The sequence below is a fragment of the Sardina pilchardus genome, chromosome 18 (assembly GCF_963854185.1).
Source record: "Sardina pilchardus chromosome 18, fSarPil1.1, whole genome shotgun sequence".
Lineage (NCBI taxonomy): Eukaryota > Metazoa > Chordata > Actinopteri > Clupeiformes > Clupeidae > Sardina > Sardina pilchardus.
Genome location: NC_085011.1, coordinates 23651191 through 23676095, shown reverse-complemented (window position 1 = coordinate 23676095; position 24905 = coordinate 23651191). Strand labels below are relative to the sequence as shown.

At 42.8% G+C, this 24905-nt stretch overlaps 1 protein-coding gene across 3 annotated transcripts; it reads left to right on the top strand.

Annotated features, from left to right (window-relative positions):
* The first annotated feature begins 8498 nt into the window (after positions 1 to 8498).
* b3gnt2b (UDP-GlcNAc:betaGal beta-1,3-N-acetylglucosaminyltransferase 2b) lies at positions 8499 to 23836 on the top strand. 3 transcript variants are annotated; one of them, XM_062519328.1, is made up of 3 exons: positions 8499 to 8690; positions 13949 to 14088; positions 19897 to 23836. In XM_062519328.1, the coding sequence occupies exons 1-3, from the start codon at positions 8621 to 8623 to the stop codon at positions 21139 to 21141; spliced, it is 1455 nt and encodes a 484-aa protein (XP_062375312.1). In that variant the 5' UTR covers positions 8499 to 8620; the 3' UTR covers positions 21142 to 23836. The 3 variants fall into 3 exon arrangements, with proteins under 3 accessions (XP_062375312.1, XP_062375313.1, XP_062375314.1); XM_062519329.1 differs by having other exon boundaries at positions 8499 to 8692; positions 13975 to 14088; XM_062519330.1 differs by lacking the exon at positions 8499 to 8690 and having other exon boundaries at positions 13955 to 14168.
* Positions 23837 to 24905: the final 1069 nt, after the last annotated feature.

Genomic DNA, 24905 nt, shown 5'->3' with positions numbered 1-24905 from the left:
AGACACAATCTATAAATTGGTGCAAACACATAGCATGTTAATGATTTACTTAAAGGTGCTCTAAGCGATGTTATGTGGTTTCTAAGCTAAAATGTTTTTTGTCACATCCAGCAAACATCACCTCACCGTCGGCTACATGCCTGTGCCTTCAATGCCCTGTAAAAAAACACGGTTTCTTTGGACAGCCCAGGCTCTAGAAACAGCAACAAAAACAACTTGGTCCAGCCTGGACCATAAAAGCAACAAACTGTTCCAGCCAATTACAGATGAGATGCGCATTTAGGAGAGTTTCAATTGCTCAGGGGGGAGGGGGAGGGAGTAGCAAGCTAGTTCTCTGTTTTGTTTGAATGTCAACAGAAGTGACGTTACCCAACATAGCTTAGAGCACCTTTAAATTTAAATACTTGTGCGTGCACTACTGATCAAATCTGATTATAGATCAGACTAGGACTACTCTGCCTCCTGAACGCGGTTAGGCTACCCACTGAGCGTCTGGCCTGCGGTTAACACGTGGTCTGACATACATCTCCATTAGAATCTACATTCTACTTGCATCCAGGATTCAAGGATCGTCGCATGCAAAATGTCATGACGCATTTTGCACACTTCCTCAACCGTTCTCTGCAGCCCCAACCACATGCAAACCTTTTTGACATTGACACATCCTCCCATTTCCCCACAAAACCTTGCACGCCCGACTTCCTTTACGGTGACTCACTGTCAGGGGGGGTTTGTGTGACTCTTGCAGGCTGGCTTGTTGGTCTCTGAGAACAAGATGCAAACTAAGCCCATTGGAATCTACACTATTTTGTTGAGATTGCTTGTGTTTCCTGGCCATGCCCTACAGTGCCACAGTGCCAACACTTCAGCCACCACTGAATAATCTTAAAGCAGGGGGAACAAATCATATTTAAGCTTAATTTATAATGCTGATGTTCAAACAATCATCCAGTAGATACTTCTGTGAAATTATACAGTACTGTTAAATGCACATTTTCACCCCTGTACTATTGCCACCCTCTCTTCAATTGTATATTGCATCCTGCGTCTTGCCTATGTCTGTTGGGGTGTCCACAACCATGCTATACCTTGACAGGGACAACAAGGCCACCCATAGCATCTATTTATTTGTAAATGTACTTACTGTATCTATTCCCTTATTCTTACCGCCCTTACTCTTTTTTCTACTGTTTTTCTATGTTATTGTTGAGTGCTGTACTTGAGTGCAAAGATTAACCAGAGTCAAATTCCTTGTTTGTTAACGCAAACCTGGCCAATAAAGCTGATTCTGATTCTGATTCTAATGACTAGTGCGTAAGCATGATACTGGTCTAAAAAGGACTTGTGATTTATGTGCTGGACGATATCATGCAGTGGTGCACACCGGCTGTTAGTGGTGGAGAGAGAAGCCCCTATATATCCTGCTCAGGTTATTGACCCCGTCAAACAACAGCCACCAGTACGGGACACCTTTCAGGCTCAGACCAATGTCATCTACAGCTTGGAGTCAGCTGCTTGTGACAGGCCCTGTCCACCATCCCCCTCCATGCAACCTCATGTTTAATGGACTTTAGCAGGGCCCTGCTCAACTACGTGTGCATGAGTTCACACACTGCTCACCTTCAGTACAGCCTCACGGTCACTTGCTGGGTCACCCGGCGTTTCTACAGCAACCTACTGTAACAACACTGCGAACGAGAGGCCTGGGGGCACGTTGATGGGCATCGTGACAGAGTGCATAATTGATAAGCGACGACAAGGCCAGGGTGCAGAAACATGATGGACGTTACTCTCTGCTCTGGTGGCAATGTGTAACCCGACCCACACTTCCTCTTGCCCCAAGTTCCTTAGTCCCGGTCAGGGCCGACTTCCCCAGAAAGCTCATAATTGTGCTCCAGCTATTGTTATGTCCATCACTTCTTCCCATGTGATCTGACCCGGGACTGGCCTGGAGCATTTTAGCGGATAGCCTCCCACTCTGATTATTTTGAGGCTAGATATTGGCAAATGCAGATTGTTTTACGTGAAGTAGGCCTATTTGGATTTATTGATACACGGAAAATGATGCACTAGCGACCTTTTATCGCTCCATTAGATTAGCTTTTCTCTGCCCTCGCAGATGCAGACTGTCAGGAAACAAGACGCATTTGCATTAAACTGATCTGCAATCAAATCAGAGTTATTGATTTAATGGTGAGAGATGGCAAAAGCACTCTCGCCACTCGGCGCAAGGCTTGGAACAGCCCTGAGTACCATAATGGAAATTTACCCAGATGCTCCGCAGTTAAAGCCAATTAGAGTGACAGGGCTCCAGAGCATTGGTGGAAAAGCACTGAGCCCTGATTGTTGTTGTGCTACCACCTCTGCAGAAGCATTGAACTCCTTCAGACCACAGAGATAGTTATCTCCTTATCAGTTCTCAATTCAACAGCTATCCTGTTTACAGTACGCACGTGAAACTCTCAGGTGTGCTCAGACTATTTCAGAGAGCAACATAATATAGGCCCGGTAATGTCTTGAGAGAAGCCTTTGTAAAGCTAATGTGTACATGCAACTCTAGTGAGAATATTATTTCAGCAGCTCATTTCTTGACTATGCGCCCCTGCGAATGGAAATGGATAACCCTGAGAACAACTGAGAACTTGTGCAATTTTAAAGGTTATTTTTTGGGCTTTTTATGCCTTTAATTGGACAGGACAGTAGAGAGAATGACAGGAAGCGAGTGGGAGAGAGAGCTGGGGTGGGATCCGGAAAGGACCACGGGGCGGGAATCGAACCCGGGTCGACGGCGTTCGGTGCAGGTGCCCCAGCCAGTTGCGCCACGGCTGGGGCCAGAACTTGTGCAATTTGAACGTCATTGAATATCAGCACCAATATTTAAGCATGCACTCCCATCGATGTGCACTGTTTAGATTTCCAACAGATTCGAAAGCACTGATCTTACTATTAACCAAAGACATTTTACCATGAAGCTTCTAAGAAAAAGATGAGAATGGATAATAATACCAAAGCATTGTAAAAATATGTTTCTTTTTGTGTTGTTGTTCTTTATTTTGAAAAGATAGAAGACTACTGAAGGAGATGATATGGTCAAAGCCATGAAGTTATAATGATTCTAAAGGTCATTATGTATTCCCCCAGAAGTTAGGGGTTCTCTAGATGCGTTAAAAAATGCGCTGCTCTTCTTACGCACGGTCCTAAGGGAAACCACAGAAGTTTCTGTTTCTTTTTCCATTGTATTCTGCGGTGCCTATAACCCACTTCTTGCCATTTCAATAACTTTCCAAATTTCCCTCGGTTGAATGAAAAACTGGTCTGAGGGGATTTTAAGTAACTAGACTTTCAGGGATGTAAAGTCTGTTTCGATTGAATTATGGAGGATTTTCAAACAGCCCAGCCAATTTAACTAGTTGGTTAACAGGGGAGCTAAAGGTAGAGTGTGATCAATGATATTTTAGAGGATGTACAGTATGTGTGTGTATATATGCACATGTGTGTGAATCCCCCTGCCATGTCCCCTGTCAACAACACAGCTATGCAGTTAAGTTAAAAAAAAAAGAAAGAAAACACACACACACACACACACACACACACACACACACACACACACACACACACACACACACACACACGCACACACACACACATGCACACACGCTAGTACTCACGACACCCTCCCCACCCTACCCAATACTTCACACCATGGCTTAACTTTGTACTACGTCCACGGAAATATTGAGTTGGCATACTGTTGTTCCTTACAGCAAGGTCACTGGGGTTGAGGGAAATGCATGCTAAGGAGGATTAAAAAAGGAGGCTGATTTTGTCACTTTGAAAATATAACTGAGGCAGTTTTCTGAGAAATAGGTTGGATTTTCTTCTGAGGTTATAGCCAATATGTTTAAGAACTCATTAGAGCAAGCATATTTCAGAACTGTTCAGTAATAACACATCACTGGATGGCCATGCCTGAGTCACAATTTGCTAAAGTTAATAAATAGTGAATGTCATAATGCCATTTTCAGTGAAATATTTGAATGAAACTATCCAAACCATCCTTTATCCTGTGATAAAGATACAGTCAGGTGTCTGAAGGCCAAGACGCCTTAGAAACAGTGACTGGATGTTCCGATATCAACGTTAAAGTCAGGCTAAATCTCACAGCAAAACACAAAGTCTGCTCACAAGAGCCAAAAACTGGCCCAGAAACAACAGTGAGCTGAGAGGGCCACCATGTTGAAGGGAAGACATGTTGGAACAGAATGATCAGTTGAGAGATCTAAGGACATGAAAAAACAACATCAAACATTCTTATACAATTCTCGGGATAGGAGTATTCCGGACAAACAGCTCAGACAGTTCAGACCAAGACAACGTGAGCTCATTGTTTATCTCCCAGTGAGTTTTCAGCTGGTTCTAAGAGACACTATTTGGGTAAAGTTTGCACAATTTTAATGATTACTTTCTCAGTATTTACATTTTGCTCTCGCTCCTCCGCTGACATGCATTTCTTCAAGAATGGGAGGTAGTTCCTTATCAGACCAAGGAATTCGCATTGTGACAAATGTGCCTAACGCCTTCACTCACTCAAGGTCGTTTAATTCACAATGCAAAACAGAAAAAAGCCTCACTTTGACATGGGAATGATGTCACACTGCTACTAAGGGAGACAACTTGAGAATTTCCTATAATAAAATGTTATGCCTAAGAGGGCGTTTTACTACTGCCTGCCTTTGTTTCAGAAAGCAATAGAACCAAGGAAAACCTGGGCTCTGAAAAACGTGAGCTCTAAAATATCAGTGGCTAAATGTTACGCAAGACTACTTAGGGCTGGTTGTGTGTAATGTGAAAAAATGAAAGAAAGAATGCTGTGTCACCACAGCAAATCCAAACAGAATCAGTTTGTGGTCAAAGGAGCATTATTGTGTTTTTGATAAATATTTTTTTTGATGATTAAATCAAATTCATCTGACAGCTTGAAAATTCCAACTCTCAACAATGAGAAAAGGTAAATCTAAAAGGACCGGGTAAGGTTTATTTTTGTCCAACTGTTAAATACGTGACGAATGAGTAAGGTATCATGTTGACACAACATAACCTTTATACAGTGAGGAGTTCTGCACATATGTGTAGAGGAACAGTTAATGTTTTGGTATCACATATGCTTTGTAACATAACAGATTATAGTTTACACTGCCTTATGTGTAAACCACGTTCCCACAGAATGGTATGACCATGTACCCTGCTGCACCCAGAGTATATGAAAACATTAATTTGAGGGCTACCTCTGGTTCTCCTTCATTTTAGTCAGTAACACCATATTATACGGAATGTTTTTCATGAAATCAATTTGGCCTCTACAACTACCATCAACGACAACTAACACTGAGGGAATATCTCAGCCGAGGTTATTAACTAAATAATATACTACAGGGATTTTGTCCTGGCACCAAGGCAACAAATCCACATTGGTGACTCTTGTCTGAGCGCCCTCCCCCCTCCCCCTACCTGAGTAATATTAAAATAGAAATTCTCTCAGTGTGGGATGAGATAAAAGAAAAACTTAAAAGGCTGCTGCATGGGTTACTGCTCAGTTGGAGGAGCTTAATAGGTCGGCCATGGCTGCCAGAAGCCAATCCCATCATCACAAGGCCTTATTGGGTCAGAGAGTCATTAATCAACAGCCGCCTTACTTTAATCATCCTCATGATAGAACAATTAGACAAAGTCCATCCAGAAAAGGAATAGGCTGGCTCCAGCTGGTAGCACTCAGTCAGTGAATCATAAGATGTAACCGCATGTAAATGTTTCCTTTGTGCCTTGTGTATGCATGAAATATGAGGACAGATCCATGTTTTTCCCTCAATACATATAGCTATATGCGAGAGTCATAAATAGTATTCCCATTACTAAACAGTATATTTTTTTGTCATCTGGAAGTTGTCCACTCTGAATTCTCCATTCGTCAATTTAAAAGAAGATTTCCATTTAAATATGTCTAGCATGGCAAAGACAAGGAATGTAAATGAGATGTGTGGCTACTGTAGACATGGAAAGAGAGCTGCTCTGTTTTTCCACTTAGCTAGCCGACCAAAGCAGCCATGTTTTTTTTTCTGCTGCCTCATACTCTCTAAGAGAGTATCGGCTATTATGAAAGGGCCCGATCACATCTCTGAGATTGAATCATACACATGTGGGTCTTTAGCCGCCTTGAGTTACTCTAAGTGCCTTCTGATTGGTCAGTGTATGGCAACTCTGTTGTCTGTGTGGAAAGAGAATATGTCTCCCGTTTCACTGGCACCAAGGCAATATCAAAACAAACAATAAACAAATATGAGTTGGACAATCTGAGTAACTGGGCAAGTATGTTGTCTCCTCTGGCTCAATTCTCACCAAAAAGTGTGGATAACAGAAGAGTTACTGCATGTCACAACTGAAGTTAAGAGTATTCCAGTGCTTAAGCTTTGAATGCCAAATACAGACCTCGATACCCATTGTAATGGAAGTTTCTGGCTTCAGGGACATTGGAGCTCATTGTGGCTCTATGCCTGTGTTATCACACCTCTGTGCACCACATTCGTTCCTTTGGGGTTGGGTTTCAGTCGAATGGCACAACTGCCAAGCCCACATTAGCACCTCGCTGGTGTTGATCGAGTGCTGATTAATGCTGATGTGTAGCCTAGGTAAAATTAGGGATATGAACCACAGTGTCTGACTAGTCTAGAGACAAAACAATAGGCCTCTTTTCTTTTTACACATTCCTCAGAACTCAGATAGGCTACTAGTAGTAGCCTAGGCCATCCTTCTTTTCTGGCCTATAGGCTCTCAACAGCAGAGACACATGCATTTGAAAACACATCCGCCTAGCTCAGTGAACACTGACAATTTTTCAAATCCAGGATCAATGAGTCATGATCTAGGTTAGGCTACTAAATAAATACCTTTTGCTGATAAACAGAACTGAAATGTCTCCAAAACATGTTAGCCTATAGGATACTGTGTAGGCTAGATAGGCTATACGTCAGAGGTTCTCAAACTGGTACAGGTCCCACTGGTGGTACGCAGACCTGTTGTGGCACTCTCTTGGAGTTTCCTCTTTTTTTTTTAATTAAGCTAAAATAATCACTTCAAATGATATAGCTATAGCCTATATATTGAAAAGTCGTTCAATTTAAACTAGTTTTTATCTTTTAAAAAAAATAAAAAATAAAAATAAAAAAAAAAACAATAAAACAATGCAAAACAGAATGTGCAATGTAAAATGTTGGCCTTACAATACTGTAGGCTATTTTAATGCTGACCATCTCAAAAGTTTGAGAACCACTGGTCTATGTCAATGTAGGCTAAACCTACAGTGGGTATAGTAAGTATTCACACCCATGCTAAAGTTGACTAAAAAGAGGAATATAAAATCATCTTTTGAGAATTGATTGTAATGCCTTAATTCAAAAAATGAGTAAAAATAAAACCGTTGAGGACACTAATTTTCTTTGTGATTGAAGAATGTATCGTAAATAGATAAATGTTCTTCCTTAAATACAGGTTGCATAAGTATTCAACCCCTATGTTAAATTCCCATAGGAGCAGGAGGATTTTTTATATGTTTTTATTTTTAAAGGCCAGCTATTTCATGGATCCAGGATATTATGCATCCTGATAAAGTTCCCTTGGCCTTTGGAATTAAAATAGCCCCACATCATCACATACCCTTCACCACAGCTAGAGATTGGCATGGTGCTTTTTACAGTTAGCCAATTAGCCTGTTTGATGCTCATTGAGCTCAATGCAAATCAAACAGGCTAATAGGCTAACTGGAAAAAGCACCATGCCAATCTCTATCTATGGTGAAGGGTATGTGATGATGTGGGGCTATTTTAATTTCAAAGGCCAAGGGAACTTTATCAGGATGCATAATATCCTGGATCCATGAAATAGCTGGCCTTTAAAAATAAAAACATATAAAAAACCCTCCTGCTCCTATGGGAATTTAACATAGGGGTTGAATACTTATGCAACCTGTATTTAAGGAAGAACATTTATCTATTTACGATACATTCTTCAATCACAAAGAAAATTAGTGTCCTTAGCGGTTTGATTTTTACTCATTTTTTGAATTAAGGCATTACAATCAATTCTCAAAAGATGATTTTATATTCCTCTTTTTAGTCAACTTTAGCATGGGTGTGAATACTTACTATACCCACTGTATTTTGGAACCTGCAGTAAAAGTGTGGAGACGGGCTGATTTTATAGTAGGGCCTAGGCCAACTAGTCTACCCTAGTTGACATCTCCTTCACTAAACAATTTGTAAGCTAAAGACCCAATACAACATGCTTTATCTAGTAGCCTAATATTCCAACAAGGATTATCATTCGATAGGCTATCACTAACCTAATGTTTCACATCAACTCAATTTTGAACACGCATTGCCTTCGAAGAGAGCCATCGAAATCGCGCGTCACTCTACTCCACCCATGGAGGTATGGATGGAGAGTCAAGTCACACCCATGGAGCAGAAGCAAGTCAGTAAAGTAATAACCCAGGAAATACGTGTGTTTCTTTCTATCTGTTCCGAAACGTTCAGTCAGTCTTAGCTCGAGCGACACCAAAGAACACTTTATGCCATCAGGAGTTGACTCTGAACGCAGCAGCTGGCAACGTAGTGGATGTTTCTGTGATTTCGCTGGAGGTACAGTCCTATTTTGTTACACTCTGTTAACAAAGCGAGTGATCACACATGTATCTGTTTACAAATAACGATGGTTGAATAAGTTCAACGCTGGTCGGCTAGCTACCCTATGGCAATGAAAATCTTTGTTTGGTAATGTTAGTCCTTCGTGAGTTCGATGATTCAGAATAATCAAGATTCTCCTTATTGCTGAAGCAGGGGAAGTAACATATTTTGTTTTATTTTTTCAACAAGCTAGCTCACTATTTAATCGTTTTAGCCAGTTTGAGTAAGCTTCGTAGTTCGTTTCTGTAGCTAACACACCTGTGGAAGTACAGTCGGTTTATCAAATTACTTTTTCCCTTGCGGAAACGTTAATGTTACTGTTAGCAAATTTGATTTGACGACCCAGCGTTAGCAGCTATCTTAGCGGAGACGTTTGCTTTAACGTTACATGGCTATGTTGTCGTTACCCGTGTTCATAGGGGAAATCTATGATAATTTAGTAGCTTTAAAAAAGTGTATCTGTATTTACTAACTAAGATAACGTTAAGGATATAAAATATCAGTTAGAATGGAATTGGTTAGCCAAACTGGCTAACTAACACCGACTTGGAAAAGCTAGTTTACGTTATCTTCAATTAGTTTAACAAGTTGGCAGGGAAGTCACATTTTGTAACCCTAACTTTAACATTAAGCAAGGTAAATGTACGTTAACTCAACGCTAATAATAGTTTGTTAACTTGAGCCAAAAGTACCGTTAAGGTCATAATAATCGTTAGTTCATGTTAAAGATTAACGTTAACTTGGTATCGACAGGTAGTACTTGTAATTAACGTGGCTAGCGCAGTTAGTGTGATGCTATCGTAAGTATCTCTAATTGAAGATGTTTGTTATGCTACCTATTCTGAAAATGGATAGAAGCGCGCTTATTGGCGGCATAATTTAGGCTACGTTACTGCTCTCTTTCTTTTAGGTGAACTTTTAGGGAATTAGAGTTAACATTAACTCGTCTAATTGAAATGACTTGCATAGCTAATGTGAACGTGAACACATGTGATGTCCCCCCAACTGTCGGTTTCGTTTCAGCTTAACGTTCCTCATGTAATTGAAGAGTGAGTTCATCCTTTTTATTGGATGATTGAGATTGTGGAATGTGTGGTGGTGTTTTATTCGTTTTTTACATCTATGGATGTAAAGTTACTAAATTGCAGCAACCACCCGATGTACCAAGGGTGTTCTGAACTCCGTCACATTGGATACAGATCAATGAAAGCCGCTAACACAGGAAATGATCACCTCCTATACTGAAAATAATTCCCCTCGTCAAAACCGATGGAAATACAGTATATTGCTTATATTTTTTATGTCGATCATAATGACCTTTTCATGGAGGCCTTGGAGCTGCAGTGGCATTGCCATACAGATGTGACAGGGAGATGGGAGTTCATCTCCCTGCCATAGTGTCTTTAGCTCTGCCTACTGATGTTTGCTCTCCTCCCTTGGGCATTGTCGGCGGGGGTGATGTGTTGGAGGATGTGAAGTCCCCACTGAAGCTGCCTGCTTCGCTGAAAGGTGGACAGCTGCCAGCAGCACCCTTATGCGTTTTCCCCATGCTTGTGCTACACTGTCTGTGCCACTTGGGCGCAGAATGTTTGCCCTGTGTGAGTGTCACCTTACTGGTATGCGTGACTGAAAACGTATGTGAAGCTCTGCCCACAGCTGGGTAAGGGGGCAGATGCTTATTAAAACCGCATATCTCGGCTGTTTGGAATAGCTCACTCCAGCATGGGGTCAAAAGAAATATTCCTGGGCCATTCTTTACATGTCTGTGTGGCTGGGAAGAAAAAGGAAGAAGCTCCTCGTTACGTGCCCTTACCTCCTTTTCTGAATTTCTGCTGTAGCGCTATTATTATTATTGCTATTATTGCTATTTTCAGTAGCTTAATAGGGAAAAGAATACATGAAGGTGTTGCAGCAGGTCTGAGAGGGATAGTCAACAAGGAGGAATGTCTTCTATGGTTTTCAGCTACTCGCCTGTTCCCTAAAATTCAGCTGGTGTTGCAGCCTTGCTGTTCCCTTTGCCCTCTCTTTCTGTGCAACTTGTATTTGTGAGCCTGGTTTGCTCCCAGCTTTCACTCCTTTTTGATCTTCCGTGGCAGCGTGGGCTCATTCCATAAGTAAAGGTATAGTTTAGGGGTCACACCCACCAGAATGCACACTGTAGAAAATAAGAGGCGGTAAACATTTCCTGTGTGATTGTTCAGAAGGCTTTCCTGCTGCTCTGGTGAGTGCTCTGGTCGTGAGCTTTGGCCGGCAGCCTGCTGTTTGATGCTCACTTTGTTATGGTTGAGCCTTGGCCTCATACCAGGGGAAAAAAATATGTCCCTTTCTTTAGCTTTCGGGTTCCCAGTTGAACTAGCGGTCATTGAGGGGGATGTTACTTGGTGTTTGGGCAATACAAGTGCTAGTATAAGCCAGCGTAATGTTTGATCATACATTTTTCTGCATCAGACTGCGTTCGCATTTTTTCAGACCGCGGCTTGTTCTCTGACATACTTGAGGTGATCTACAGTAGGCCTACCTGTCACATGCTTCTGTATCAGCATGGAACATGGCAGGCTTAGTAAAACACACACACACACACACACACACACACACACACACACACACACACACACACAGAGGTGCATAAGTCCTCAGTCAGTCAATCAGTCATCTCATTCAAGTACAGCCTCCACTCAGTTTAAGTCTGATTCATTTCCCAGCTGTCTCAGGATCCCCCAGAGTTAAGAGGTGTTCACTGACTACTTCGCATCTTCTGTATTCCTGGCATGAGGAAGTTCTGACTATTCTCCTGACTATTCTCCTTTTTTTGTTTGTTATTTTGTTATTTTGTGATGACTGATGGTTTCCCTGTGAACTGCAGATATGTGTTCTGCTGTGCTGACGCAAGCACTAACACACGTACGTGGAATGAGTCAGTCTTTTTTTAAGACCCTTGGTGTTCCTTTCTTTCTGTTTCTCATGATTCCCACCTCTTTCTCCCTGCCCCTTACTTTTTTTTTTTTATCTTATTCCTGCTTCCTTTCTCCTTCCGTTTCCTCTGTAGTTTGCCCTTATCTTTAGGGATTCCATATAAAACTTCCACGGGCTGTACAAGGTGAGGGCTTCCCATGTTATGCGAGTGTTAAAACGGTACTTTGTTTTTATGTATGGACATAACCGAAGAAAACTATGGCTAGTGCCAGCCAGCCAACAAGGGCCTTTTGCCAGCGAAATTGGCAAAAGGTCCTTGCAGGGAAGCAGGAATACAAAAGCCCTACTACCCTCTTCTCTCTCCCAGTCCATTATCCTCCATTTTTCTCCTCTTCCTCTTTGCTCTCATCACACTCACCTGCAACCAAATTCAGCTTGACAGAGCAGAGCAGGGCAGGGCAGGGCAGGGCAGCTTCCCCCTTCTCTCAGAGCTTCCTCTGGCAGGTGATTTGCAGCACAGGCCGCCTTGTGTCACCATATTCCTGTGGTGCCAGAGCCTGTCATCACCGGGTATGATGCCCGCACCAGCACGCATGTGGCTTCTCTGTTTATCGCCAGTGGCTGGACTGTGCATGTCTCTGTCTGTGTGAGTGTGTGGAAAGGCTGTCTTTGTGATGGCCTAGAAAGCTATTGTCCACTAAATTGTTTTTCTTCCCCTTGTTTTCAAAGGGACATTTTGGTGGGTGTTTTCTGAGACTGCAAGGACTTGTATGAGTCATATTTTTCAGTGGACAAACCACAAATGCAAGCCCACACGGCAAAAACACCGCATTGTTTCGGGGTTTCTGTCAATTGTTTGTGTGTAATAATTAAGCCAGAGTGTTGCAAAGCAGGTCCGCTTCACTCTGTGACCAGGTCGACAGATTTGTCACCTCTCCGTTTGAAAAGACATTTCTGGCTTTTTGATGTTTGCACAGAAAAGTCAGTGGCTTAATGATTAACAGAGGCCAGATAGTAGTCAAGGTTTTGGAAGACCTGCACAGCACACATTATTAAACGTGAGACCGGGGGCACACAGAGCTGTCGTGGTCCAGGAATCTTTTGGAAAAGATGATGTCATTTTCCATGTTAACCTTTGACAATAGCCTTTTTTAGCCCAACAGTTAAACATGTTAGAGGAGATAATCACTTATCCTCTATCCTAGGCTTTAATTTGTGTTTTGGTTTCTTAGCTTGCAGGGACTGGAAAAATGTCTCCATGTCTCTCTCTCTCTCCATGTTAAATGGAGAGAGAGAGAGAAAGAAAGTCAGACCTTCAGACAAGACACGTAATTCCCATTTATGCTATATGCTTGATTCCCATTTATGCTTAAATCCCCATTTAAAATATTTTTTTTTGCAATTGAGCACTTTTTAGTTCGGAACTAATAGGCAACGCTTAGTCAGGACAGTCAGGATTTTAAAAAAACAAACAAAAAAAAAAACAATCTTGGGGACAAGTGAGAGAGACAGATAGACAGACAGGCATTGTTAGACACTGACTAACAGAGAGGGCTAGATGGGAGATGTGAGGGAGACAAATGTCTTAATCATGTGTGTTGTGTTGTGAAAACAGCATCCCTTGTGGTCTGGGTGGAGTGGACAGAGGGCTCTCTACGTTCCCTGCTCTTGCCTGCTCAGTGGAGTAACCGCAGGTTGGGCCACGTTGCCTGCTATAGCCTAGATAGTGTGCTAATGGCCGAGAGTCGGGTTGCTACCCCGTGCTGAGCTCCCCCCGACAGCAGACGCCGCTCAGCTTTTCCTCTGTTTGTTTTAACCAAGATGGCCGAACTCCACGGCAACAGAGTGTTCTCTGTCCCCTTTGTGTACTCCCCCCTCTCTTTCCCCCTCTTGCCTTTCTTTTTCTCTCTTCCTCCCCGTCTGTTCCAGGTGTCTAGGCGGGGTCAGAGTGAAGTAAACGGAGAAGGCCCAGTTCGGCAGCTTTTTCTTTCTCTTGTTTTCTTTCAGTCCCCCCCCCCCCCCCTCCCCCCTCTTTTGCCAAAGCGTGTTCCTGAGAGGAGACCTGTCTGCTTGTCTGGCTGAGCCGACGGAAGCGATGGTTGTTAATTGGTGCTTTCCTATGTCCCTTGGGAGAGTATAAATGTGCTCGGAAGGAGATAAGTGCGCTGCCGAATGCGTTCGAACGCGTGCTAGGGTGTGCCTCCGTTTGCATTGTGTACTTTTATAGTTTGGCCGTGTGCCACCCATGTTCTGGTCAATAGGTGTTTGTGTTGTTGACTGACACGTGTTCTGGTCCACAGGTTGTCCCTGCCCCTGCCCCTGCCCCTGCCCCTGCCCCTGCCCCAGAGACTCACCTGCTCATACGCTCACACGGATAACTCCCTTGGCCCCCCAGCCCGGCAGCATCCGATTCCTGTCTCACACAGAGCTTCAGGATGGGGTAAAGACTCGAGCAACGCACTTCACTGATTCAAAGGAGGAAGAGGAGGAGCAGAACACCTGAACATTACTGGTGGCCAGGTGAAGCAGTAGTCTCTCATTTATAACACTTAGAACTAGGATGCGGAACAATGTGTCTTCATGTGCTGTACTCATGTTTTACTCATCTACATAGGTGGCAAGGTTTGATCAGCATTTATTTTTTTATTTTTTATGATTGCTGCTTGACTGCTGCATGTTTTTGTCAAAGGTTTTATTTTGGTTAGTGATGAGACTTGAAACTTGCTAGGGGTGGGACAAAATATAAGTATTGATATTATATTGGTAGAAGCTCATGTTGCGAAAACAATATGCTAGCCCGTATTAGGGCTGTACAATATGCTGAATATATTTGATATACCACACTTTGCTGTACGTGAGCTACATGAAAGTGTTATATCGCAAATCAAGCATTTCACCATCATCATTTTTTTTAAGCTGCAACACCTGCTTTGCCGTTTCATTTCCTTATCTCTCCACTTGCCCTCTCTCTCTCCCTCCCGCTCCGTAACAATGTGAAAAATAAATCTCGCATCACACACCAACCAATCCTGAACAGTCTATTGATGGGTGGGGAACAGGGTGTGATGTATGTCTAGATGTAGACGAGAGGAAATAAACTGTCGGTTCAAAAGTTTCAAAACGACACCGCAAATTCGCACATCTCACTCCCCACACATGCTTTTCTCAATCTCATGCGAAATGTTTGTCTATGCTTCCTTCAGTGTGATTTTTAAATCAAACATATGTGATCCGCGCATTAAGGCAGATTAGGCTACTGTCTATGTGCGTATCTGAATCGAAAGCCAGATTTTGCTACGTTTCTTTAGGGGTGCTGCAGTTATCACATTTTAACGATTTTAACTAAAATTGTGAAAGCTGGTATGCATATGCTATGCTACTTGCACTAATTCAGCAGCTAGTGCGCAACTCCAGTCGTTCTACAATTGAACGGCCAATCTTCATAAAAAATGTCCTCACTTTCACCATTCACCTCACTTGACGTGTCTAAAAACCACAGATCATTACACATAGGTACTGTTTAACTGTCGATATTCAACTGTCACGTCCACAAACTAGTTCCCATTTTGTCTGGTTCCTTAAACGTTCTCTCTTAAGCCTATTGTTGCCAGAAATGTAACCTTGTCATTCAGGAAAATGCAAATATCTCATTTCTCTTAATTCATCCTCTTTCTCTCACTTTATTGAGAAGCATGAAACACCGTTATGCTGTTACTGACATCACCCACATTATTCAGTGATTGGTCAACTTTTGTGTGTTTACATCTTACAAGTTAGCTGCCTTGGACTGTGCGTGTGTGTGTATGGGACTAGTACAACCATTGGACTACTCCCCCATTTCCTGAAAACTGAGATGGAATCCACTTGTGGCATCCGTGTTGCTAGGAGGCAGTGTAAACGGAACAAAAGGATGTTTAGATGAAGGGCAGGTAGGGAAAAAAAGAGCATGGACTCAGAAGTAGGGAGGGAAGGAGGGAGGGATGGAAAAGGTTATTTGGTAGATTAGGATCTTACTGAGGGGAAAGAGAGTGAATCTGACTGAAAGGGAGAGGAGGCCTGTAAATGTGCAGGTATGAATGAATTGGAATGTTCAGATGATTTTACGAGAAACTGAAAAAATGAGGAAGGATGTTTGCGTAGGAAGTTGCCATGTATAATTGCATTGATGTGCCTCACGCTGTCCCTGAGGTGAAGTTAGAGTGCTCAATTCCTCTTTTCTAATCACTATTAAGCAAGATAGTATGACATGTGAGACTGATAAAAGGGACTCTTTCATGTCTATTACAGCTCTCCTTAGACACTAAATCATTGTTTTTTCAGACTTGTTAGTTACGCATTTGTGCATATTAATCAGAATATCAGCATTTTTGGATGTATTAGTGAATAGGGTACAAGGAAGTCAAGATGGTTTGTTTTACTAGAGGCGGTTGTGTCTCAGAGGTCCTTGGGAGTCACAAGGGTGCAACTGCTGAATAGACGTCTCTGTTCTCTCAGATTGTCTGGGATGTTCTTCTGCTGTTTCCTTTTAAAAGACACATTCATCATGGCGGGTGGGCGGTTGTTTTGGCAAAAGACTTCTGGCAATGTAGTAGCCTCTTTGAGCTGACATGGGAGGGTTTGGGACAAATTATTTTCTTTGTTCGTGTATTATTAGAGAAGCTACACTGAAGAGAGTTAATCAGTGGGAAGTTCTGATTGTAGTCAAATCAAGAACAACATCATTTGCCTCTCCCAGTTTGACTGCAATATGCTAAAACAACCAGATTTTGTATTTTGTGTGTGTATGTTGCTTGAGAATAAGGTCATGCTTCCATCGCGGGACTAGATCTCATCTCATGACATGGGACCACAAACATCATACATGACTTGACATTTAGCCTATACTTCTCCCTTTTAGGAGCAGATGCAATCCCATGGTTTCACATTGTCAGCTCGCTAGAGCTTCCATGTGCTCCATAGATTGCATCATAGTGTTTTGTGGTCATCGTATTTGTTTGTTCGTTTGTTTATGTGTATTTCTGTGGCTTTCCATCTTGCTCGGGTAGTGTGAGTTCTTTTCAAACATTATGACGTGTCTTTACATTAGGTGAGGTGTGTTTAACTGCTCTACTCGACCTGTTTTTCCATCTGTGTATTTGTGAGGCCGTGCGGCGTACGGGGGCAGGGAAGGAAGGGCCATTTTTATGCCTCTGCTGCAGGGTAATGATCCATCATGAACAAAGATTAGTGTCATGAGGGCGGACAAATTGAGAGCGCATGAGACCCCTCTTCCTGCCTTCACCAGCATCGATAACGTCAAAATGTAGTCACTCGGGGACAAGCTGCCCTGATCTAGGGTTAGTTGGTATTGCCATATGTTTCTCTTTGGTCAGTTTAGGCTGTGTTTGTTTACATTTTTGTTTGTGATTTTAATGTTTGTTGGTTAGATGCCTCCACCCTTCATTTGAGTCGAGACTGTCAGTGCCCTCCCATCCCCCTCCTACTCTCGCAAACTCACTTACTTTCTTTCTGTCTGTCTTTCTTTCTTTCTTTCTTTCTTTCTTTCTTTCTTTCTTTCTTTCTTTCTTTTTCTTTCTCTTTCTTTTTCGCTATCTCTCTAACAAGATTTACTCTTTCCTCTGTGAGAAAGAGCACTATTATACAAAGGAAGTTTGACTTGACGGAATTTGCTCCACAAACTGAAGCCTGAAGCCAAACTGAACAAAGACAGGGTTTTCTTGCTTTGCCCGTTGTTTAAGTACACAAATACTTTATCTATTAGCCTCCTCCCCAGACAGTCAAGCAGAGCCTTCATTCAGGGTGGTTAAGCCAGTTAGGATGGGACACTTCTGCCATTCATGGGCTGGTGCTGCTCCCTGGCATCAAGATTGGGCCTGAAAAGGGCTTTAGTCCTCGGAGAGCTGAATCTGTAGCGCAGATTGTAGTGCCAGAGGGAGAAGAGGGAGCTTTGACTCGAGTGTAGGTTGTGGGTGTACTAGTAGGTTGTGGGTGACTCATTAAACTATTAATTGCCAGTTAGTTTGTCTGAGTAAATTTATAGCATGAAGTCATAGAATACTCTTTGACATGTACAGTACCCTCCAGAATTATTGGCACCCTTGGTAAAAGTTGACTAAAAATAGGTCTAGAAAATAATCTTTAGGTGATTTATTGTACTCCCACAATGAAAACAATGAGGAAAAATATTTCCTGCAAGGCAGGCAAATTTATTCTGAGAAAAAGGAAAATCTCATAAAGAAATAAATATTTTTAACAAAAACAGCTTGCTCACAATTATTGGCACCCCTGAAACATATTATGTACAACATTTAACAGGAGCATTTTCCTATGTAAATGCAACGTTTTAAAGTAAATCAGAGTGTCTGTGAACTTTCAGAAGAAGTTCATGACGTTCTTTTTCACTATGGTATGAAAATGAAGTCACTCAGAGGCTAAATCCTCTAGTCATTTTTCAACATTGGAGAGACAAGAGAATACACTCAATTGAAATAAAAAGAAATTGTGTTGACATTTGTAAGTAAGAGAATATCTATGGAAACTAGGTATTTTGTTGAAAATGCCTATATTTCCAGTTAAAATGATGACTAAAAGGTTCTAATCATCTGGAAATGTGGCAAACATGCTTGGACAAAGACCCATGGCTATTTTGCTCCCACGCACAGTATGGAGGATGGTATGATAGGCAAAAAAATCCATAAGAACCACTGTTGAGAGTTACAGACAAAGCTATCATCTTGGGGTCACCAAGTCCCCCCAAAAAATCTTCAAAAGTGACCTCACTGCTAATAGATTATTTAGACAGCGTGTCAGGTTAAAGGCAGTAGAGTCATTTAATGAACAATGTAAATGGCAGGAGTTACTGAATGGTACCATGACATGTCTTGGAGTGTGGTCTATTGTCAGATGAAAATAAAATTATGCTCTTTTGCTAAAAACACTTAAGGTGTCTTTGGCGTACATAGAAGAATGACTATACTAAAAAGAACCCCATGCCTAATCAGAATTATGGTGGAGGGGCTGTACTATTGTGGGGCTGTTTTAATTCCCAACGGCCTTGGGAACCTAATTAAGGTGCATGGCATCATGAACACCAAGAAAAACCTGAACATTTTCAAAGGAAATCAAACAATCTCTGCCAAGGCCCTAAATGTTGGTCATGATTGGATCATTCATCAGGTCAATGAACCAAAACAAATGCACAGATCAAAACAAATATGGTTTACTGAACACAAAATCAAGCTTCAGACATTGCCATAGCAGTCCCCTGATCTAAACTCCATAGAAAAACAGTGGGATGAGCCAACGATAAGAATGCACAAGTGTGGGCCTAGCAATCTGGACGATCTGGGGAGGTTTTGTAAAGATGAATGGTCTTAAATCCCTTACTTTGTATTCTCAATCTTTATGGGGTGTCAGGGAAGAATATTACATGCTGTTTTATTGACAAAGGGAGGTTTAAGAAGGTATTACAAGTAGGGGTGCCAATAAATGTGAGTGACGTGTTTGTATTAAAAACATTTATTTCTTTATGAGATTTTCCTTTTTCTCAGAATAAATTTGCTTCCCTTGCCGGGTGTATTTTTCCTCATTGTTTTCATTGTGGGAGTACAATAAATCACCTAAAGATTATTTTTTAGACCTATTTTTAGTCAACTTTTACCAAGGGTGCCAATAATTCTGAAGGGTACTGTATTTCTAGAATGACTTTCTGTTCTGATTGAGCAGTTTCCATATATGTGACCATTCAAAGCGAAATCAGTCGTTTTGCGCACAACGTTATTTTGAGAAAATCAACAATAACAAACTTCCGGGTTAAAATGTTGAATTTCACGTTTTCGCATAATTTGACTGTATACAGTCTACAGTTTCATATCGTGAACGCATTTCACGGAAAAACATACGTTTTGACTGTTAAAACCGGCGAAGATTCAACACATTTGCTGTCATTCCCGTTGTGCACGCGCTGCTTAAAAAAGTGATTTCTCCTCTTCTGGCATATCGTGACAGGAGAACCATGTCAACTTTTGGATGCGGTTATCTTAGCGATAGTTTGTGTAATACCCTCGATATACATATCGTTGGAAAGCTTAGTTTATGGCCGTTCACGTGAGCACAATAACTTAATTTATTACATTTTACCGAAACGACTGGTTCCGCTTTACAGGGTCACATATTTATTTTAATTTCCAGCTAATTGTCACTGTAGAGGCCCCTTGTCTGATCAGTGTGTCTCTGTGTTTGTGCTCAGGTGAAGAGGCGAACAGGAGCAATGCAGCGACGGAAAGTGAAGGTGGTGGGGACCATCATGATGGCGAACATCTTCCTCTTCATCGTGCTGGAGGTGTCGCGCAGCGGCAGCCAGGGCAAGGGCAGCGACAGCAAGGTGCACGTGCCCTCCAAGCGCTTCTGGGCCCGGCTAGCACCCAGCAGCGGCTTCTGGAACCGTGAGCAGCAGAAGCTGGACCTCCTTCACAACCCGGTGGTGACCAACACCACTAACGGCAGCGGCGTGACCGCTGACGGAGCGCTACCGTTCGACCAGCTCCCCGATTGGCTCAACGACACGGTGGGCCAGCAGTCGTGCGAGCCGGACCCGCGTGTGGCCAGCCAGCTGAAGGACTACGGCCAGCTGCCGCAGCGCTTCAGGGACTTCCTGACGTACCTGCGCTGCCGCTCCTACCCCATGGTAGTGGACCAGCCACACGTGTGCCAGGACGGGCCCTACCTGCTGCTGGCGGTCAAGTCCCTGGCGCCGCACTTCGACCGGCGGCAGGCCATCCGCGAGTCGTGGGGCCGCGCGGGCATGCTGGCCAACCGCACGGTAGCCACCATCTTCCTGCTGGGCAACGCCACGGCCGTGGACCACTTCCCGGACCTGTCGCCCATGCTGCGCTACGAGAGCGAGCAGCACCGGGACATCCTCCAGTGGGACTACCGCGACACCTTTTTCAACCTCACGGTCAAAGAGGTGCTCTTCCAGCGCTGGCTGGACACCAGCTGCCCCGGCGCGCGCTTCGTCTTCAAGGGCGACGACGACGTCTTCGTCAACACGCCGCACATCCTGGACTTCCTCAAGGGCCTGGCGCCGGACAAGGCCCGCGACCTGTTTGTGGGCGACGTCATCTTCAACGCCGGGCCGCACCGCGACAAGCGGGTCAAGTACTTCATCCCGGAGAGCATGTTCGTGGGCCAGTACCCGCCGTACGCCGGCGGAGGAGGCTACTTGTACTCAGGGGACCTGGCGCACCGGATATACGCGGCCTGCCAGCGGGTGGCGCTCTTCCCCATCGACGACGTCTACACGGGCATGTGCCTGCGCAAGCTGGGCCTGGCGCCCGAAAAGCACAAGGGCTTCAGGACCTTTGACATTGAAGAGAAGCTCAGGGGGAACGCCTGCGCCTACAAAGCACTGATGCTGGTGCACCCCAGGACTCCGCAGGACATGATCAAGATCTGGGGCTGGCTGAACGACCCCAAGTTGACGTGTCCGTGATCTAGGTTTGAACGGTTGCCTTTTTTTGTATCGTTTATTTTTTTGTTGTTGTTGTTTGTTTCTGCTGTATCAACGCCCGTGGCATTCTAATGACCTCAGGGTTGTAAAGGGGCACACTTTGGCAGCTTTACTACAGAGATATACATTTAAATCTAAATTATTGCGCTATTAACAGCATGACTAAAATGTTACAAACCTCCACGGTTATTATGTCCCTGCTGTCGCCAGGGTACAGTTTGAAGGTGTCCGTTTTCAAAAGGGGCTTTGTGTGGCCCAAGTATTGTGATTAGAAGGAACCCCCCCTCTAGTCCAAACCTCCTCACCATTGTTGATGGTCTTTACAGTAGAGCCCAGCTGGTCTGAGCGTCCTATGGTGTCTTGACCGATATTTCATAAACCAGCTAGCCCCTAATAGGTAGTTTGGTTTGGCACATTTTCACAATGCTGTAAATTATTTTTTTTATATATATCTATATGTTTAAAAAGAAGAAGACACCCAGTGCTTGGAGATGCAAGTGCATCAAAATCTAATTCACAGTTTGTTTTTGTGTAGTTATATGAAAGGGTTGTTTTGTTGTAGGTGTTGTAGACCTACCACCCTTAACACCTTGCATTGGACACATGGCCTGAACGGTCACTCCTTTGTCTAATCCAAAGTTCCCAAAAGTCCCAGAATCGACCAAAACAAAACCCATCAATGTTTCTCAAGGTGCTCTTGGGTGCTTCTGAATTTGCTGTTCTCAGGCAGCACAACTTGCCTTGTGCATCGCTGGCCACTTGCCAGCCTCATTGTGCAATCACGGGTGTGAGAGTATGCGTGACCAAAGTAATGTAGGAAAGGATGGCATTGCAACACATTTTAAAGCGAATTTCCATCCTCTCTCTATAGATGATTCTACAAGTGTTCCTTCTTGTCTACTGCCTTTTGCATTGAGCCTCTTGTGTTCCAAGTCACAAGTGGCTCCTGGTAGACTTATCAATTTATTCATTAGAGGCCTTGTCCTTCTAGCCCTGAGCTTTGTTTTTTTTTTGCCAAAACACTGGTGGAGCACCAAAGGCAGAGGAATAGGGAAATCCATGGGGTTGAAGGCAAGCTCAAGCTTGTGGAGAGAGGAGGAGCTATGAGAGAGCTAGAGCAGGCAGGCAGGCAGGCAGGCAGGCAGTGCTAACCTTCAGAGGCCAGCCAATGACGAGCCTTACACAGGCTGTCATTTCTTGAAGCTGTTATCCGTGTGAGACCGAGTCTGGCGCCTGCATTGCGGCCTGGTGTTTGTCATTTGAGCAGGGTGGAACTTGCTTGAGCGCTCATGGGGTGGCCCACCCATTCCTGCTCAGCGCACACAGAGAGGAAGTATAGCCCAGTGTTATCACAGTGACACCTGCTGGACAGGTAGTGGAAGTTTCCCGCAGTAAAAATAAAAATGAACACTGGACTCATTGGGTCATAGCCTTACCACCATCAAAGGACCTTGTTGGAAAAACAATGCCATGAGAATGACTGCCTTTGTTGAAATATGTCATTGGCGGTTGTTCATTTTTCAAAATTAGTAACTTATTTTTTTCCCAGTTACTGAGGGAGTGTTGGTCAGTGTTAATGTGTAGACTTGCGAATTAATGTCAAACTCATCTGTTACACTGACTGCTGTTTGGGTGCTGGAATGTCCAGAAAATGTTTACATGTGTAAATAAACAATTGAAAATGGCAAAAAAAAGTAAACAAAGAAAATGTATTTATAAACTCAGTATAATTTGTTCAGTTCTGGTTATGTTTATTAAGATGAATACAAAAACAGGACTGGATTAGAGACAGGTATTTGGTATTGTTTGTTTGTTTGTTTTTAAAATATGCTGTATAAATGCACAGGACTCTCTAGTATAGACGTTTTTCTGTATGCTGTAAAAATGCACAGGACAATGCTGTCGCCTAAGTGCAGGTGACGCGTAATTCAAACTCGTATGCACGTTAATATATCTATCTTGCGTACCTGCGTCGACTCCGAAAACCTAACAGTCTGTTTATCGTACCAAAGCATGGACCAAGAAAATCATAAAAAAGAGGTGATCTATGTTAATTATTTGTTTTAATATTATTTGGGGCGTTAAGGTCACTTTTGTGCTTGGGCAAAGGAGTATTTTTGTAGTTTGTGTTTTTTGTTCAGTGGAATGCTGTCGGTGTTGTGCCTTCCAAAGAAGCCCAAAGGGTAAATGCTGTAACTAGTCAACTGCAGTGGGTCGGGGTTGGCTTTCGGTCCTGTCTGTTTTTGACCTTCAAGTGCAATTTACACCCAACTTGCCTCATAGATATTCAGCCTAGTCTTAATTCTAATCAAGATTTTAGTCATTCCCTTTGTCCTAGTGTTTATAACTAAATATATCTTAACCAAAATCCGGCACTTATCAGTCAGTCTATTTTAGCAGATCGATTGTCCCCTGACCCCCCTGTGTGTCTGTGTCTGGTCAAGGGGTGGTTTTTCTGTGCTACTGTGACTACTCAGCCAAAATGTGCCTGTCATAAGTGATTTGTGACCGACAGCAGTCTTGGTCGTAAGTGTTGGTTTGGTTAATCCTGAAATCATATGTTTCTGCTTCTTTGTCCATGTATGAGTCCGCGTCATCCAAAGTAATGTACTGTCCGTGGAGTTAAGATTTTTGTCCTGTTTTCTTTCAATAAAGTATACTTGGCTGTTTTTGTAAAGTTGGTGCGGCTTGTGGTTTTATGTGTTTGTTTCTTGACTAATCTTTTCTTGAAAGGGTGAGGTGTTGGAAGTTTATATTTGCCAAATTCTACATCCTGTGAGTCATACTGTCTAAGCAAGGATTAGAAATAACCTTTAATGCAATGTTGGGTATTTTATGTGTGATTACCATCAGAATATGTCAAAGTGGTTAAATATAACTTTTTCTGTCTAAACTATTTTACGATGGTGTTATTGTGGTGTAGTGAACCTTGCATTGTGCAATACTGATTAAGCACATATCCTTGTATAGTACTAATGTGAACTCCTAAAGTATCAAGGTGTGTAATGCAACATATTGTTTCAAGTGAGTGAGGCTTCTTAAAAAAAAAAAAAAAATTCCTTTTGAGGAATTTGAGTTTTTTTCCACTGTGCCTACAAGGTTACGCCATCCTGGCTATTGTGAAATTCAAGTCGGAGGAGGAAAGGTTGGTGAATAAATTGCCAGCACAATTGCCAACAGGTAACTACCCAGGGCTATGCATTAACTTAAAGCTATGTTGTATAAATAGACTAGATATGCTCAACAAAAGGAATGCTTAAGATCTATGCATAGGGCAAGATAAAGGTAAAAGTGATGTGTAACAGTAGCTTAGGGGCAGTTTCATGAAAATACGTTTTAACCTGGACTCCACATTAACAGAGACTGCATGTCAGCGTTGCCTTACTCCATTTCTAGAATCAACAACTTTAGAATCATCTGAGTAGTACTGATTAATGACACTTCTGTCCTGTTTTTTTTCCTTTTGTGAACAGAGGCCCAATGCTGCTCAAGCTTGTATACAACATCCCAGCCAGAAATTCCCATATGCAAACCTACATTATATAACTGCCTTGAACCTCGGGAAAGGGAATTGGCGAGAGAGGTAGGATGTTTAATTGTTTTTGTCTGCATGTGTGCGTTCACGTGGTTATGCTTCATAAATACTCTGTTTTGTTTCTTCATGACTGTACATCCAACTTGTCACCACAAGAGGGCACCCTAGTCTAAAAGTTCACCAGACAGTGCGCTGAAAACTTTGTGCTGTT

What these genes read in the sequence shown, in the direction of transcription:
- b3gnt2b (XM_062519328.1), top strand. Translation starts at nt 8,621, where the DNA reads ATGCCATCAGGAGTTGACTCTGAACGCAGCAGCTGGCAACGTAGTGGA. An exon ending in TTTCTGTGATTTCGCTGGAG is followed by an intron (nt 8,691 to 13,948) that starts GTACAGTCCTAT and finishes TCTGGTCCACAG; the next exon opens with GTTGTCCCTGCCCCTGCCCC. An exon ending in ACACAGAGCTTCAGGATGGG is followed by an intron (nt 14,089 to 19,896) that starts GTAAAGACTCGA and finishes GTTTGTGCTCAG; the next exon opens with GTGAAGAGGCGAACAGGAGC.